Consider the following 16,022-nt stretch of genomic DNA (forward strand, 5'->3'; position numbering starts at 1 on the left):
GGTTTTTTGTTGTTGAGTCGTGTCCACCTCTTCGTGACCCCCTGGACCAGAGCACGCCAGGCCCTCCTGTCTTCCACTGCCTCCCGCAGTTTGGTCAAACTCATGCTGGTAGCTTTGAGAACACTGTCCCACCATCTCGTCCCCTTCTCCTTGTGCCCTCCATCTTTCCCAACATCAGGGTCTTTTCCAGGGAGTCTTCTCTTCTCACGAGGTGGCCAAAGTCTTGGAGTCTCAGCTTCAGGATCTGTCCTTCCAGTGAGCACTCAGGGCTGATTTCCTTCAGAATGGATAGGTTTGATCTTCTTGCAGTCCATGGGACTCTCAAGAGTCTCCTCCAGCAGCAGAATTCAAAAGCATCTGGGTAGGCTTGTCTAAAACAGGGATGGTTTTCACCAGGCACCGAAAAGAGTACAGCGAAAGTTGCTCTTTGTGGTAACAGCACACAAAATATTTATATTGTTTTATTTTATGAAATTTATACACCGCTTGGTAGTTTAAAAGCAAACATAAAAAGTGGCTTATGAAAAGATAAAGCAGTAAAACCAAGGGAAAATCCACAACAACCCTACTCAGGTTGGCGCTATGGTCTAAACCACTGAGCCTCTGGGCTTGCCGATCAGAAGGTCAGCGCTTCGAATCCCCGCAACGGGGTGAGCTCCCGTTGCTCGGTCCCTGCTCCTGCCAACCTAGCAATTCGAAAGCACGTCAGAGTGCAAGTAGATAAATAGGTACCACTCCGGCGGGAAGGTAAACGGCGTTTACGTGGGCTGCTCTGGTTCGCCAGAAGTGGCTTAGTCATGCTGGCCACGTGACCCGGAAGCTGTACGCCGGCTCCCTCAGCCAGTAAACCAAGATGAGCGCCACAACCCCAGAGTCGGCCACGACTGGACCTAATGGTCAGGGGTCCCTTTACCTTTACTCAGTCAGTAAAGCATAAGAGTCATGGGTTCGAGCCCCGTGTTGGGTAATAGATTCTTGCATTGCAGGGGGGTTGTATTAGATATCCCTTGTGGTCCCTTCCAACTCTACAAATCTATGATCCTATTAACAAAAGTTGAAAATACTGGAGCGGATTAGAATTGCCTCAGCTTTCTAAGCATCTGGGTAGACTTGTCCAACACAGGGATAGCTTTTAGCAGGTGCCAAAAAGAGTACGGCGAAGGTGTCTGCTTGATCTCAATAGGCAAAGTGATAGCACTGCCACACTAAAATGATCAGGTTCTTGCAAATGTCAAATGGGTGTTACAGTGGTGCCTCGCAAGACGAAATTAATTCGTTCCGCAAGTCTCTTCGTCTTGCGGTTTTTTCGTCTTGCGATGCACGGTTTCCCATAGGAATGCATTGAAAATCAATTAATGCGTTCCTAGGGAAACCGCCTTCAGACCAGGTCCGGGGACAGTCTGTCCCCGGACCTCTTCTGAAGGCTGGGGGGGGGGAACAAGGGCTTTTCTTCCCACCCCCAGCTTCGCTCCCGACCCCCAGCATTTTAAAACCTCCCCGGGACACGGGGAGATTTTAAAATGCAGGGGGTCGGCAGCGCTTCGCTCCCGACCCCCAGCATTTTAAAACCTTCCCGGGACACGGGGAGATTTTAAAATGCTGGGGGTCGGCAGCGCTTCGCTCCCGACCCCCAGCATTTTAAAACCCTCCCGGGACACGGGGAGATTTTAAAATGCTGGGGGTCGGCAGCGCTTCGCTCCCGACCCCCAGCATTTTAAAACCTCCCCGGGACACGGGGAGATTTTAAAATGCTGGGGGTCGGCAGCTAACGCTTCGCTCCCGACCCCCAGCATTTTAAAATCTCCCCGGGACAGAGACTTCTCTGCTGTCCCTTGGAGATTTTAAAATGCTGGGGGTCGGCAGCGAACGCTTCGCTCCCGCCCGCCAGCATTTTAAGATCGCCCCCGGCAGGCGGGGGGAAGGCAGGCGGGGGGGAGCAAAGACTTTTGCCCCCCGCCGGCCTTCAGAAGAGGTCCTCTTCTGAAGGCCGGCTGTGGGCGAAAGTCTTTGCTCCCGACCGCCAGCATTTCCCTATGGGCTTTCGTCTTGCGATGCAAGCCCATAGGGAAATTCGTCTTGCGAAGCGCCTCCAAAACAGAAAACCCTTTCGTCTTGCGGGTTTTCCGTCTTGCGAGGCATTCGTCTTGCGGGGCACCACTGTATTTATATGGCACTAGTGCTAGTCTGGTTATAGTGCAACCTACATCCCAGAGTGAGATGCAGTTTATTTGACAGGGACCAGAAAAGATGGCAAAACACAAAAACTTGTTGAAAGGAGGGAAGTGGAACTGCACTGTGAGCGACCATAGTGGTTTCCCTCCCAAAGCGTTCTCTTGGTGGTAATGAAAGCTTGTTTTGAACTGGCTAATTTGGGCTGCTGCTTGTTTGTAGCTTCCTTTGAAATGTATCCTTTTTTAAAAAAAGATTTTTTTTTACTCCCTTTTTTCCTCCATACATAATTTCTTCAGCACTGCTTGAGGCATCGCCACCGTGTCTTTTTTTGTGCCAACCATAAAGAGTTGGTGCATTTTTATTAGTCTGTAGGTTTTGCCATGTTTATGGAGTTTTAATATTGTATTTTACTATGTTGTGCTTCTGAGCCAACTAGTGAGCCGTGTTACTGGGTGACCCATGTAGGTGTCATGACGATGATTAAAAATCTATTAACTGGCTGTGTCTAAAGTGTCATCTGATGAGGAAATCAAGGATTTTACAAATCCATGTTATTCTTATTTTTAATGGATGCTTTCCAAAAGGCACGATTTGTCTCCAAAGGCTGCTTATGCTTCAGCAAGCATTGTTATTCTAGCTATGGTAATTCTATCTTAATAATGCCTTTCCGCCAGTTTTCCTGAAACAGACATTAGGCTAACTGATCTGTAAGTTCCTTGATACTCCCTGGACCCCTTTAAAAAAATGGTGTTACATTGGCCAGTTTCCAGTCCTGCAGCACGATAAGTTTATATATTTCACATGTCTTTGTTAGAAGATCAGCAGTTTCACATTCGAGGTAAAAATTCTTGAGTGGGTGTCATTTGGACCTAGTTAATTTGTTAATTTTTAATTTCCAGACTCCCTTCCTGAGAAAGTTAGTTCAGGCACAGGGATCTGCCCATTTCCCCACAGTGAAAACAGATGCAAATAATTCATTCAGCTTCTTTGCAATCTCATCTTCCGCCTTTAGCACATCTTTAAGTTCCTTGCTGTCCAACTACCTCCTTAGCAGGAGCCAAGTCTCATTAGTGCAATGCAGCTCTCCTTCCTCTGCAACAATGAAAGGCAATCCAGGCGGATACAACTGATTCAAGGGAACTTTTTTTTACTAAGAAAGCACCCTATAGATAACACCCACATGAGTTTCACACATCTTGAGAAGCTTATAAAGGTAAAGTTAAAGGTACCCCTGCCCGTATGGGCCAGTCGTGTCCGACTCTAGGGTTGCGCGCTCATCTCACTCTAGAGGCCGGGAGCCGGCGCTGTCCGAGGACACTTCCAGGTGACGAAGCTGCAGGTGGCGAGCCTGCACCAGCGCCGCACACGGAAACGCCGTTTACCTTCCCACTATAAAGCGGTACCTATTTATCTACTTGCACTTAGGGGTGCTTTCAAACTGCCAGGTGGGCAGGAGCTGGGACCGAAAGACGGGAGCTCACCCCGCCGCGGGGATTCGAACCGCCGACCATACGATCAGCAAGTCCTAGGCACTGAGGTTTTACCCCCAGCGCCACCCGCGTCCCTGAGCAGCTTATAACACAATGCAAAATAACAGTAACTTCATTAGGTGAATGAATCCAGTCCCACCTGCTGTCTACAGTTCTTTTACTCCCAAGCAAACAAAGATACGCTCACAGCAAACCCTTTCTTTTAAAGACATTCTTTATTTTTTATATACAATATTCTTTTTAAACTTTTAAAAATTACATATGCAGGATGCCAGCTCAGAGACAGCCAGAAGCTCCCCAGTTCACAAGGCTGACTCTTGCCCTTTTTAATATTTCAGAAGAAAAATATAAACTTTAGGAAAGTGAAATAAGAGGCAGGATGACAGCCAACATCCACTATGAATAAGTGTTTCATGGTAGATGGACTAAATCAAGCAGAGGTGCCGCTAGGCCTGTGGTTATCAACAATTGCACCACTACAGATTGACATCACAATAATGAATGAGCCAAGCCCCCTTCGTGTGTATTAATGGCAGCCCAAAAGCCAAAAATGGTCACCAACCTGATACATGAAGCCCAGGGATAAGGAATTAGTAGCTCTCCTGATGTTGTCTGACTAAACTCTCACGCTGAGCCAGCATAGTTAAGGGCCAGGGAAGATGGATGTTGCAGTCTTAACATCTGGCAGGTCACAGGTTCCCAATTCCTACACTAACCAAATTGTTCTTTGTTATCTCCTCCTTTTAACGGTGTAAAAAGTATCTGAACTATACAAGCAATCCAAAAGTGTATGCATATAGAGATTATATAAATAGCTCAAATGCAGTGCTTAAAAAAAAAAATCCCTGCTGATTGACTCTGGTTCTCTTAGATTCTGCCCTAGATATTTATGGCTTTTAAACATATAGGAAAGTTGCCTGTGGAGGTGAGGGGGATGAATTATTTCAACCAGCCAAATATTTTCAAGGAAGAAAAATATAAGAGGTATATATGTAAATGTATAAACATCTAGAGTGGACAATCAAAGAGAGATTTTTGTTGTTGTTTAAAAGAACCCAGGATCTTTAAGAGAATATATTCATTTTAGGGGAAAAGCAGCTGAAGTCAATTAGAGGATTTTTCCTTGACGGAGAGTACTGTTCCTATTCATTCAGAAAATGGAGCTTTAGTACTCCACGTTAATATACGTAATTTAAAATATTTGAGTCTAAATCACACATGTTCTTGGTCTAGCAGGGGGGAAATACTACACAGCAGACATAGGTATGTCTACTCATATGCACAGGCAGAATCATAGGCATGTCTACTCAGAAGTAAGCCCCTTTGAGTTCAATGGAATAGAGTCCTCACTGCAATCGGAGTGAGACTTACTCATGAGTAAACATGTATAGAACCGAATATTTGCATGTTCAGCATTTTTATGTCTACAACAGCAAGTGATGACTTGCACATGTGACCACAGAGCGCTTTTGCACTCCACATAAAAAATATGGAGTGAGGTCACACATCAGTTGCCAGGCATGTACATAAAAAACCTAGTACAGAGAAAATGGGTGCTGTCCATTATTAAAATTTTGTTTGGAGGAGAGAAGTGAGCATGTTGCAAAAATACTGGATAAACCAGAATTTTGTGTTGTTAGAATGTAGGACTTGTAAATAACCAAATCTAACATGTCTGAAGCAAAGTAGAACAGGAGCAACAAAATGTTTTTAAAAACCTACTAATTCTAATGTATTTGTTTTTAGTTGTTACTTGTATCCTTTTTCTTCTTTAAAACAAGAACTCAGTGCATTCATGTACCATTGTTGCAGCTAGATTTTAATGGGTTCAACACGTAGTTTAAACAATTGCTGTGATTATGAGCCTTTCATTATGGCCTGTCAATCTGTGATGTCTTTCACATTTTTAACATTAACAAGTGACACTTCACATGTAGCAGCGTATGAATTCAACCCTCGGATTATCTTAATTCCTTGAAAAGAAAATCTAGAGTCCACTGAAGCCAGACTTGAAGAGCCACATTTCATGGCTGTCAAGAAAGTACACAAACTATAATAGAGTTGTTGTCTCTGTACCGCATAAAGCTTGAGAAGGGAGAGCAGGGATGGCATTAGAACTCCCAAAACCAAATACTGTGGTAAACTCAATAATGAAGCAAATATATTCAATTTGTTGCATGGCCAAACAAGAGGAAAATGGCATTGCATCTGATTAGCGAAATTTTCTGAAGTGGCTTAGGATTTAAAATTTGACATATTTCATGGCAGTGAGTTCACCCCATGTATCAGACTTACCAAAGCAACAATGCAAGCAGCACTTTTACAACTCAAGGCACAGTGATAGAAAGGAAAGCAAATCAGCAGGCATGAATTCAGACTTTCTATTTCTGGCTCTATATAATTCTGTCCCTGACCTCTCCCTCTAGAATTGGGAGAAGTATTTTATTTTTAGGGTAGGGTGTTGTATGTTCTGAAGAATATAAAAGAACTTTTAGAGAGACACAATGCTCCCCCCCCCTTTAGTCCTCCTGATGCAAAAGCAGTGTGCAGAAGTAAAGCTCAAATTACTAGCGATTATAACAAGTGGAAAATCTAATTTTAAACCACTCTTTTAAAATGGAACAGAAGTACTTGCCTTAAGTCATTAAAGACTAATTAGGTAATTAGTTTCAATGATGCTTGGGAAGCAATTATAGTAATTTCATTCAGCTTTTGGTTTTCAGCGAATAGCCGCACAAGTCACAATTAACTTGAGTGACTATGAATTATTGGAGTACTTATTTATGCTGAACTTCCAATTTCTATTTTTGGTGATTGCGTGTATTGTAGCATTGGATTAACCTGTGTCATGAAAAGAGCTCTCCATGGGTGATCCTCGGACCCAACCCTCTATCTTGGGGGGGGGGGGGATATTTCCATTTTTTCAGAGGGCAAGCATTTTTCCTCTTCCTGTCTCCCCAATATGTAGTTAGAACATAACCCACATTATTAGGGCTCAGCGGAGACAGCTTGATGCTTAGGGGCAGGGTTTGGGTAAGAGGCCTGTAATAGGTCCTCCCACCACTCTGAGTAGCCTACTCTCTTCCGTACCACTACTGGTGACTACCTTGACCTGTCCCTCTAGGCCAGGCATCCCCAACCTTCGGCCCTCCAGATGTTTTGGACTACAATCCCCATCACCCCTGACCACTGGTCCTGCTAGCTAGGGATCATGGGAGTTGTAGGCCAAAACATCTGGAGGACCGCAGGTTGGGGATGCCTGCTCTAGGCCCATCCTACAGCACTTGCCCAGAGGGAGAGGCAGGTTGAGGCTGCTCGCCTGCTCCTTTTTCCTGTCACTGCTCACTTGCTTGGAGACAGCAAGCAGACAGGGGCAGCAGATCTAAGGAGCTCTGTGGGTTGCTAATGTCCACTATTTAACAGGTTGGCTCTGCCCTATATTCCACGTCAGCTGGTTTAACTTGTCACAATGTTCAGTTTGTGTCTTCTTCTCTGAAGTCCCATGCAAAATGTGTGTGTGTGTTTGGGGGGGGGTATATACACTTAAAACAGGAAGCCTCTGAGTACATGCATGGGTCAGGAATTTGTTTGCAGCAGCAGAACAGATTCCACAGGCCTTTCACATTAAAAAATCTACTCTTAATTTTCCCCAAGCTTTCCTAGCTTCAACAGCCTAATTTAGAAAAGTGAAATGAGAAATCTACTTGTTGCTGCTTTTGTTTTTTTTAAAAAAACGGAGGCCAGAAACTGTTGCAATCTATTACAAATATCTCAGAGATCTATCCAGTAGATCCAGATGCTCAGGCCCATTTTAATCAATATACTCATGCACACTGGAAACCAGTAAGGGGGTGGGGTAGAGAAGCAAACTCAAAACTGGAAGAAACTGCATGCAGAGTGGTCTGAAAAACTTTTAAAATAAGCATGGAGGGATGATACGACTGCCAGTACACTGGTGCTATTCAACAAAGAAAACCAGCTTATCCACCCAAGTCTTCCCAACAATGACACTGTATTGTTTGTGCAGTTCTGCTCTAAAATGAAGATTACTATCTGCTGCACATCAATGTTTTAGGGAAGACAAATGTAGCAGTAATGTAGTACCAGCACGAGTATGCACCGTTTCCATGTACAGAAAGTGGCTGAAAACTATTCAGCCTAATACAAAGCCCAATTCCACTCTACTTAGGCTGAAAACCATTCTAGCCCCCTCAATTTTTACTTTTCAACAAAACAATCACTTTGGATATCCATGCATCATACAGAGTTTTGCCACTGATTTCGATGAGAACATTGTCAATGTTCCAAGACTTAGGCTCAATAAAAACAGTATAAGCAGCATATGGAGAGCAATTTCCAACGTTATGCTAGACACAACTTCTACAGAGCTTTGCATCAAAATATTCCAAATTCTATTGCCAGGCTACAGTTCAAAAACAGCACATGATTTTGATTTGCATATGTTGTCTTTTTCATGCAGAATTTAGAATTTTGAGTTTATTGGGGGCCTGGGAAAGAAAAAGTGAGCATAAAGAAAACATTAGGATGCAGAAATGTAAAAAACAGATTTGTGGGGGTGGCAACATGGGAGTGGAGACCATGGGGCTGTCCAGTAGTTGTGCTAAGCAAGGAATAACTCAACCTCCCGAGGTCTAGAATTCCACCTTTCTCTACTGTAAATATACCATGAAGTTTTAGATTTATCTCTGCAATTATGTGGGCTAGAGACAAGCACATATATTGGGTTTCACATTATAATGCGGCATGATCCTGGCCAGAGGCCCAGCTGAACTGTACCTGTGCAAAGTGGGCAGAGGGATCTCCATCCTAGGGATCGCAATATGCTAAATATTTAACTTATCTTCCACCACAAGTGGATCTTAGGTTTGTTACCAGTTACCTAGTTAAAATGGTGTGCTGAGTTACAGATCGGCTGTCCTTGAGGCACAGTAAGGTCCCAATGGGATAACTTGGTCAACGTTTTTGGAATTCAGCACTCTTTAAAAGGGATGCATACCAACAAAAATAAATGCTTGTAATCTGCATTCACTAGGAAATCAGATTCCAATGTACATGAAAAATATTCATACAAAATATTTAAATATCCAACTAACCCCCGTCCTCCCCCCCCAAATACTTAATGATTCTCTTTTAACTGAACTGGGGTGGGGGACCTGACAGGAAAGGAGCCATTTCTAACCCAAATTGTTATCAATTGCATTTAGTAATGACAAGGAAGCATTGCAAAGTAAAACTCACACAAACATTTCTGTTGATCTGCTGTCCACTATCATGTACCCACCAGTAAGTGTTATGTTTCCAGTTACTTAGAAATCAAGCGGTAGGATTTCTATTGTGTAAGTGAAGGCTGACAAACTCATCCTCACACTCCCGCCGTACCAAAAGATCCAAAAACCAAGCACCATTATACCCAGGTAAAAGTCTTACTCAGAGGACGTGTAAAACATCTCTTACAGAACAGTTCTTCCATTTCTGAATAATATACAAATAAAAAAAGTGAGTTTAATGAAACTCCTGGCTTCATAGACAAATGTTGAGTTATTGCAACTTAAGTGAAGGGAATCTTGACCAAGTGGCAGATGCATTGGGCGGTTTTGTCATAGTGTAAGAAGCGACGCTGCAGTGAATGGAGCTTTCCAAATCCTAAAAGGAAAACCGAGAGAAGTTGCTGATCCGTTTCATATCTCATTTACTGATGAACAATACTACAAGAACAAATGGTTGATCAATATTATTAATAACAATAATAAAAATAGGCAAGGGTCTGAGAGGCACTGGGAATGGCTGCCAGTCTGGACAGACTGATGAAAAGTAGAAAATTCTAAACAGGAGTAGAGGAATTTCAGCTCTAGGTGCTATTAGTGCACTTTTGTTGCCTGTCATTGTTTCAGTCATGCCATCATCGAAAGAAAAACCAAATGACATAATATCAGGAATCCACATCATCTGGGCAGGAGATCGCTCACTACGAAGGTCAGTAGTAGCCATTCCACTTCACTCCTGTCACAGGGCAGGAAACATGTTCCGATAGGCCATGCTCCACCTTCTCAGTTGCAAATATACAAGGTCTTTTCGCTGACACACACTGCACTCGATAGTTTTGGTCATGTATAAAATGGAATTTTTAAATTTATGTACATGCTTAAGAGTGCAGTTTTGATCCTCTCTTCATTCAAAGTTATTCATTAATTAAACAATGCCAGTCTTCTCTCAAGCCTTAAGTCTGAAGTGGTCCATGTAAACAAAACACAGCTAAAACGAAGTATTTTGTCCTTGTCCTGGAATAGTTTCTATCGATATGCATGATTTCCTGAAAGTGTTGTGTTGGCTAGATGTAAAACAGGCAAGGGGTGAGCTTCTGTGTTAAAAACCCAGTGATCCAAAGGTAGGAGATCATCATTGGAGAACAGCAGATACAAATACCTGTCAAGGTAAAGAGAGAAAACAAGTTGGAATGAGCAACAGAAGGTTTGTCACCATGTCTGGTCTAACCTAGATAACCTCAGAAAAAATTATGGACTTTACGGTTTAAAGTATCACCCATTAAAGAAGTTGTAGCAGATCACTTAATCAGCTGAAATTCTATAAATTCTATGATTTGCATACAATCTGCAGCAACTGTTCTGAAAGAGAAAATATTATTGCTTTAAATGAAGCAGGAATGTAATCATAGGTGCTATCATAAAAGAAACAGTCCCCCATATCTCATATAGGACGGAATGATTCTCACCATCCGCCTTTTTTTAAATACATACTTGCTTTAAAAAAATCATGATGTTTATTTTAACTCTTGTGCTCAATTAACTGTGCATTTTATAATGGATCAAAATGTTTTTAATGGATTCATTATCTGGTTCTTGTTCAAATACTTTTAAAAATAATAATCTCAACCTTATGATTTAGATTTTATCCACCAAAATTAATAACACTGCCATGATTGCCAGAAGTGTTCTCTTTGAAATAACTGGATTTTCACTGCATTTTCAAGACTGAAGTGTTATGAACTTAACATGAACAAATTCCATTTGGCTGTAGTGAAATGCCAGCCTGGTGCTCATTAGCCTTAGTGAAAAGGGTGACATTGGCCTGTAAGTCTCCAATGCACACCCATAAACTGAGTCCTTTTATTTTCAGACCTCTAAGAGACATTATCTGATAATATATATGCTTCCACCCAGAAAGTATTTATTTAGAAGACTCAAAGAACAAATCGTTGAAAGCCAAAATGATCTGAGTATTCAAGCAAGGGACACATTAGCTTTAGACTAAAATATTACTCTGGGATGCGGGTGGCGCTGTGGGTAAAAGCCTCAGCGCCTAGGGCTTGCCGATCGAAACGGTCGGCGGTTCGAATCCCCGCGGCGGGGTGCGCTCCCGCTGCTCGGTCCCAGCGCCTGCCAACCTAGCAGTTCAAAAGCACCCCCAGGTGCAAGTAGATAAATAGGGACTGCTTACTAGCGGGAAGGTAAACAGCGTTTCCGTGTGCGGCTCTGGCTTGCCAGAGCAGCGATGTCACGCTGGCCACGTGACCCGGAAGTGTCTCCGGACAGCGCTGGCCCCCGGCCTCTAGAGTGAGATGGGCGCACAACCCTAGACTCTGTCAAGACTGGCCCGTACGGGCAGGGGTACCTTTACCTTTACTAAAATTTTACTCAGAACTCTTCACTCAGAATAATGGCTTTCAAGTCATGAGTATGTCCTAATCTCTAAAGTTAACAACACTGGGGTAAACACATTATTCAATAATGCAGTTCTGCAGGTTTGTTTGTTTTAAACCAATTAATGTGCCAAGGAACTCTATAATCTTTAAATTTACAGTGCAATCCTAGCCATGTCTACTCAGAAGTACGTTGCTGTGAAATCAATGGGGCTTTCTCCAGGGTAAGTGGGGTAAGGCAGGGCCGAAACTAGGCGGACAAAGGCCCATTTTGTCACACACACACCCCTCAACACATTTGTTCATAAAAGGCAGAAAAAGTACAGTGGTACCTCTGGTTACGTACTTAATTCATTCCGGAGGTCCGTTCTTAACCTGAAACTGTTCTTAACCTGAAGCACCACTTTAGCTAATGGGGCCTCCTGCTGCTGCTGCTGTGCCACCGCTGCACAATTTCTGTTCTCATCCTGAAGCAAAGTTCTTAACCTGAGGTACTATTTCTGGGTTAGTGGAGTCTGTAACCTAAAGCGAATGTAACCTGAAGCGTATGTAACCCGAAGTACCACTGTAGTTTGAAACAGGCTGGAGGAGAGATAGTCTCTCCAAATAGTAAAATTGACACTGTGTGTATCTGGCTTTCATTCAACCTTCCAGGATATGGAAAAACGTAAGGTGTCTTGGTAAGTGATTAACTGCAGTACAATACACAAGAACCTCATTTATTGCCAATGGGAATCGTCCCCACAACCTTTTTTAAAAAAAGAAAATTCTACCACTATATTTCATAACTACTCCCCCTCTGCATATGGGAAAAAATCCAGAAGGCCTTGACACTTATTTATGTAAAATACACAACAATACTGCCTTGACTAAACACCATTTCCCCTTGGGTAACCATTGGCAGGGTAAATAGCATTTGTAATTTATTTTTGCATTGCAGTAAAAAAGAAAACCAATGCCATGCTAAATCATGATGTAGCAACATGATGTGAATACAAAGTTTGGAAGCTTTTACTTTAGTGCTTGATTAACCATGGTTTGTTATTCTGACCCAACCAAGCATTAATCAGCTGTGGTTAACGTTAATTATGGTTTGTCTTAGCCAAGCCAACCTTTAGTGTGATGTTTAAATCCAGTCAGTAGAAAACAAAAACAAACTCCTGGTAAAACACACCTATAGCCTGACACTATAAAATATCCACCAGTAAACAGGATGCAAACGTGTTACAGAAGACAACCTCTTAAAAAAGGGACTCAGAAACTATATAATATACACTATATAATAGTGTAAATGATAATTAGTAACAAGGTCAATGTTGCAAACCTTCAGGATCACAGAAACAGCACATTTGTCTTGTCACTAATACTTATTACGTATTTTGATACCCTTTCTATGTTACATGTTAGGTACACTGTGGTGGTCTTTGGGCTTACATCTTACGTTCTGGTGGGTGTACCTCTGCCATTCATCCCATCAACAGCTCATTTGTTGACTCCAATTTGTTACATTGATTTAAAACATTTATACAGTGGTACCTCAGGTTACATACGCTTCAGGTTACAGACTCCGCTAACCCAGAAATAGTGCTTCAGTTTAAGAACTTTGCTTCAGGATGAGAACAGAAATTGTGCTCCGGCGGCGCAGCAGCAGCAGGAAGTCCCATTAGCTAAAGCGGTGCTTCAGGTTAAGAACAGTTTCAGGTTAAGAACGGACCTCCGGAACGAAATAAGTACTTAACCTGAGGTACCACTGTATTACCATTCATCAAAATAGATTCCAGCGTGGTTTACAAAAAAATGCAATTTACCTAAGAAAACAATAATGAAATAGGCAACAATTCTATAAGCACTGAATAGCCTCTTAGGGCCACCACAATTCCAAGAAAATTATCAAGAAGGAAAATCTGCTTACTTTAGTGTTTCAGCAAGGAAGAAGCTTTGCTGCACATCATCATATGTAGGAGCTGAAGAGTAGACATCCTTGACCCCAGAAAATCCACCACTCACTCGGCAGTACTTGTCAATGGCCTATGTGGGGCGTGGGGGAAACAGAATGAATGTTCTACCAGACACTTTTTCACTGCTGCATCTAGTTAACACATTCCGCTGCGAAACAGTGGAATCCTACCTAACCATATAGTGATGAAGACGGCAAGGGACAAACGAGACCTAACGCTGGGTATTCACAGGTAAGACAAAAAAGAGAACAATTTGGTAGCTGAGGGAGCTGTATGCCAGAAAACAATATGTGAAATATTATAGTCAAAATGTCCGTTAATCTGTTCTTGCATTTAATCTGTTCTTGCAGGACGTTAAAAATATGGAATTCCCAAACTCCTGTTAATTTTTTTTTGCAGAGGACTGTTTTTAAAATCAGCAACAACATAATAAGGTAAGCAGATATGTTCACTGCAAGTTATGAGACGACTCTTGCTCCTCTTAATTATTTCACTAGTACTTCATTTATGCTACTACATTTGATTGCCCCAGAATGCTACTCAAAGCTTTGTTGCATAAAGCATGCAACGTGCAGATGGTTCATGCAAGGTGCTTCTGTTTGATTTCATATGATTATCTCTTCCCACTGCAACCCACACTGTTCAGGAGAGCCCACCCCAATTTTCTAGGGGCTTTGGTGGGGGGGCTACAGAGGGAGACAAAAGAGAAACAAATACTGGTCTCATGTGCTGCCTTCTGTCTTCATTGTTTAGCATTTACAAAAAAACCCAGCCAATAAAACAGCCATGTGGTTGCTGACACTCTCAAAGAACTCTAATGAGTTCATGAGACAGGACTTGCCCTTACGGAAGCCACGCTGGTTCTGCTTCAACAAAGGTTGTTCTTCTATATTCTTGGATATACCGTATTTTTCGCCCCATAGGATGCACCTAGTTTTTTTGTGCTAAACCTGAAGCTTGGGGCGTGCGGAGCCCCAGCGCCCCCAAGCTTCTGGGTGCCGGCAAGGCCTCTACTAGCTGTGGGAGAGCCGCACGGCTCTCCCAGGGTTAGCGGAGCACTGCGCTAATCCCGAAGCTTGGGGCGTGCGGAGCTCAGCGGCACCAAGCTTCTGGGTGCAGGCAAGGTCTCCGCTAGCCCTGGGAGAGCCCCGCGACTTCGCGCAGCTCTCCCAGGGCTAGCGGACCGCTGCGCTAATCCCGAAGCTTGGGGCGTGCGGAGCTCAGCGCGCCCCAAGCTTCTGGGTGCAGGCAAGGTCTCCGCTAGCCCTGGGAGAGCTGGGTCTCCCACGGCTAGCGGATAGCTTCCTGAAGCCTGGAGAGCGAGAGGGTTCGGTGCGCACCGACCCCCCTCGCTCTCCAGGCTTCAGCGAAAGCCTGCATTCGCCCCATAGGACACACACACATTTCCCCTTCATTTTTGGAGGGGGAAAAGTGCGTCTTATAGGGCGAAAAATACGGTATGTTTCTCTATACTGCTATTTGTCATTTCTCCTATATGTGTATTTATGTCTCCGCTTGTGAAACAGACAGCTATGCAGCAACACAATATTCCTCACACTTCATCAGTGAGAGGCTGCCAGTAAACATTTTGACTTCCACACAGAAAAGCTTTCTGTTGTTACCTGTGCTGCCTCCCAGCCCCACTGCCTGTATTTCGGATCATGTGTGAATCGCCACATATACCAATACGTCTCTATCACCTCTGGTCGTAAAATGTAGTATTTTTCATTTTGCCGTACTGCTACTGCCTCCACACCACCATCAAATTTGAAAGCTTCAGGGCCCAGTTTTAATGCTGCAGAGGAAAGAGGCGGAGGGGGAGAAACATTTAATGGTTTAATTATTTGTGGAAATGGGCAAAAATGACAGAGAAAATTAGGAGACAGCCCAACCAAAAGTTCCAAAAGGAATGGCAAATTTATAGAGATTACTTTTTTAAAAAAGTGCCCCCAAGTCAAAACCTGGATTTGCTTTGATTAATTTTCACCAACCATAATATGGATTATAATTATAGTATGTGGAAAACAGCAGAAATGATGAAATGATAAAAGAAGCAGTTTAACAAATAGATAAAACAGACCCGCTTGGAGGAAGATGGAAGTCTGTCAGAGAAGAAAAGGAATTGGGAATAAAGAATATGGTGACATAAGTCCATGTTTAAGAACTTACGGATTTATGGTTGTATGTATGTTTCCTGGGGGGGGGGTTGGTGTTTGTTGTTGTTGTCATTTTATTATTTTGATTACTTTATTGTATGTTTAGCAAGTAAGAAAACTAATAAAAAGCATGAAAAATAATAACTTTTAATGGAAATTCTATATCAAATATGCTAATAACATACATTACTCTATGTTTGTTTTTAACGCTCACAGGTACTTTGTCCTTACTAGCACTTGGAACAGTTCTTAGAAATTTGTCCAGGCCTTTTGTAGTGTGAGAACACCCTAAAACCCACTGAAAGAATAATGAATGTGCACACAGTTGTAGAATTAATACTGAATACATTGAACAACTATATGATTCCTTTACTAAGAATACAGAATTCACTACTCAAGAAGCTTGTTTTAAACCTGCTGTAAAAAGGAAATTTGAGGTTACTGCAAAATTATGAAACTGACATCTATAGCTCTTAAACTGAATCATGAAATCTACTAAGCAGATCAAGTTATTAAAGGCTGCTTCTCATAGAGATAACTATGGCAAAAACATATTTTATTTTTAAGG

The 16,022-nt window shown here is 42.6% G+C and overlaps 1 protein-coding gene across 3 annotated transcripts in view; it reads right to left on the bottom strand.

The window, feature by feature from the left end:
- Positions 1-9,720: 9,720 nt before the first annotated feature.
- The window catches only part of MAN1A2 (mannosidase alpha class 1A member 2), a 38,041-nt gene continuing 31,739 nt past the window's right edge, over positions 9,721-16,022 (bottom strand). Inside the window, exons 11-14 of one of the 3 annotated variants that reach the window (XM_028711344.2) lie at positions 14,921-15,093; positions 13,253-13,368; positions 10,209-10,306; positions 9,993-10,106 (exon numbers count right to left, since the gene is read on the bottom strand). In XM_028711344.2, the coding sequence (XP_028567177.2) occupies positions 10,246-10,306; positions 13,253-13,368; positions 14,921-15,093 (350 nt within the window). In that variant the 3' untranslated portion in view covers positions 9,993-10,106; positions 10,209-10,245. Of the gene's footprint in view, positions 10,107-10,208; positions 10,307-13,252; positions 13,369-14,920; positions 15,094-16,022 lie in introns of all 3 variants that reach the window. The other 2 variants (XM_028711346.2, XM_028711343.2) reach the window with 2 other exon arrangements.

The sequence above is a fragment of the Podarcis muralis genome, chromosome 17, assembly GCF_964188315.1.
Source record: "Podarcis muralis chromosome 17, rPodMur119.hap1.1, whole genome shotgun sequence".
NCBI lineage: Eukaryota > Metazoa > Chordata > Lepidosauria > Squamata > Lacertidae > Podarcis > Podarcis muralis.